Raw genomic sequence first — 1729 nt, forward strand, 5'->3', positions numbered from 1 at the left:
AAAAAAAAAAAAAAAGTATATCAATGTATATAAATAAGACTTAAATATAAATGTAGCACACACACAAAAAAAAAAGAGCAAACAAATGAACTAAAAACTAAACAAGCAAACAAAAGATAAAAAGTAAATCATCTTTAATGATTCCCACTCACTCACTCACTTTCATTTTCCATCTTCTAATTAAACTTCATTAAACTTCGCCGCTCCAGGGGCATTAGGCGGCAACATATATTTCCTTCTCGCCGGAGGTGTTGGTGGATAATCACTTTGCAGAGAAGAGAGATGACGATTTGTATTCCACCATCGTTTATATTGTCGAAGTAATGCCCCTCGTAAAGCCAATTCCTGCACAAGTGTATCTAAAGCATCATTTGGCTTTATCTTATTATTATTATTATTATTATTATTATTATTATTAATATTATTATTATTATTACTATTAGGATTAGATGTATAGATAAAACGTGAACGTACTCGATTTAATTCCATTTGCATTTCTTTAATTTTTTCCTTTGGAATCTTTTGAAGTGTTTCTATCATTTTACCTGCAATAACAATTTCTTCTGGAAGAAAAATGGCAAATTTATTATAATCCATAATACTTTCAAAAGGTAATAAACAAAGATCACATATAATGACTGGAATACATCCAGCAAGAATAGCAGAAGTGGGTCGTCGGGAGGAAAGTGCATCTCCAGCGGCATGTCCACAGAAAATAGATCGTCGCATTTGTTGGGGATATGATTGAGGAACACCTAATCGTTCAGCAGTCACTCCAGTAGAGGCAAAGGACTCATATACACAAAGATTACTAATATTACTAATATTGACACTATCTTTATTACTATTATCTTTATCTCTCTTATTATTATTATTATTATTATTATTATTATTATTATTATTATTATTATGAACACTATCATTATTAACATTATTAATATTATTATTATTATTATTATTATTATTATTTAGTACTTGTTCACAATTACGACGAATCCAACGTCTAATACCCCCAATTGTATGCGTTCCTGCAAAATAAAAGAAAATGGGACGTTCTTGTGTAGAGATATTCGGTACTTCCTGCAAGAGAGGCGCCAAATCTGGATAAGGAACAATAATATGAAGAATATTATTTAAAAAGTTTGGTTTTAACGCTAATGAGAAATCTTGATATTTATTTCTTCCCATTATTTCTAATAATTCATATGAAATAAATTTTATATTTGGAATTCGTTTTTGTATATATTTCCAAAATTCCTGAACTCGACGATATTGTAAAGCCCATCGCCACCAAAAAATAAAATGATTATGTTGATTATATAAATAAACATATTTCTCATATCGTTGACGAATAAAACGAATCACTTCAATCATATAATGACTTACATGTGCACAATAATAAACATGAGGAATCATAGGAATAATAAATATATCCGCTTCTTCTAAATTATTTGTATGTGCAGGATGAGAACGAATATATTTAATCATCCATACATCTGCTGTAAATAAAGAAAGTGCATGTCTCCAATCTAACATGGTATAATTAGTTTTTGGTATTCGTCGATTACATACACTTATAGGCCAAATATGTTGAAGTAATTGTAAAGCACCTTCTCCATATCGTTGAGGAACTTCATATACATGAAAACGAAAAGGTGGATTTAATAAATGACTTGCTAATAAACTAGTTCTATTGATATTATTATTATTATTATTATTATTATTATTA

At 28.9% G+C, this 1729-nt stretch overlaps 1 protein-coding gene across 1 annotated transcript; it reads right to left on the reverse strand.

Moving 5' to 3' along the window:
- Positions 1 to 180: 180 nt before the first annotated feature.
- On the reverse strand, positions 181 to 1728 carry TM35_000061240 (putative xyloglucan galactosyltransferase KATAMARI1-like; the record flags this gene model as incomplete). Its single annotated transcript, XM_029023161.1, has 1 exon — positions 181 to 1728. A coding segment is annotated over one exon (1548 nt), but the record flags the coding sequence as incomplete, so codon positions are not given.
- Between the last annotated feature and the right edge of the window lies 1 nt (position 1729).

This window comes from Trypanosoma theileri (assembly GCF_002087225.1).
Source record: "Trypanosoma theileri isolate Edinburgh chromosome Unknown TM35_Tth_6_V1, whole genome shotgun sequence".
Taxonomy (NCBI): Eukaryota; Euglenozoa; class Kinetoplastea; order Trypanosomatida; family Trypanosomatidae; genus Trypanosoma; species Trypanosoma theileri.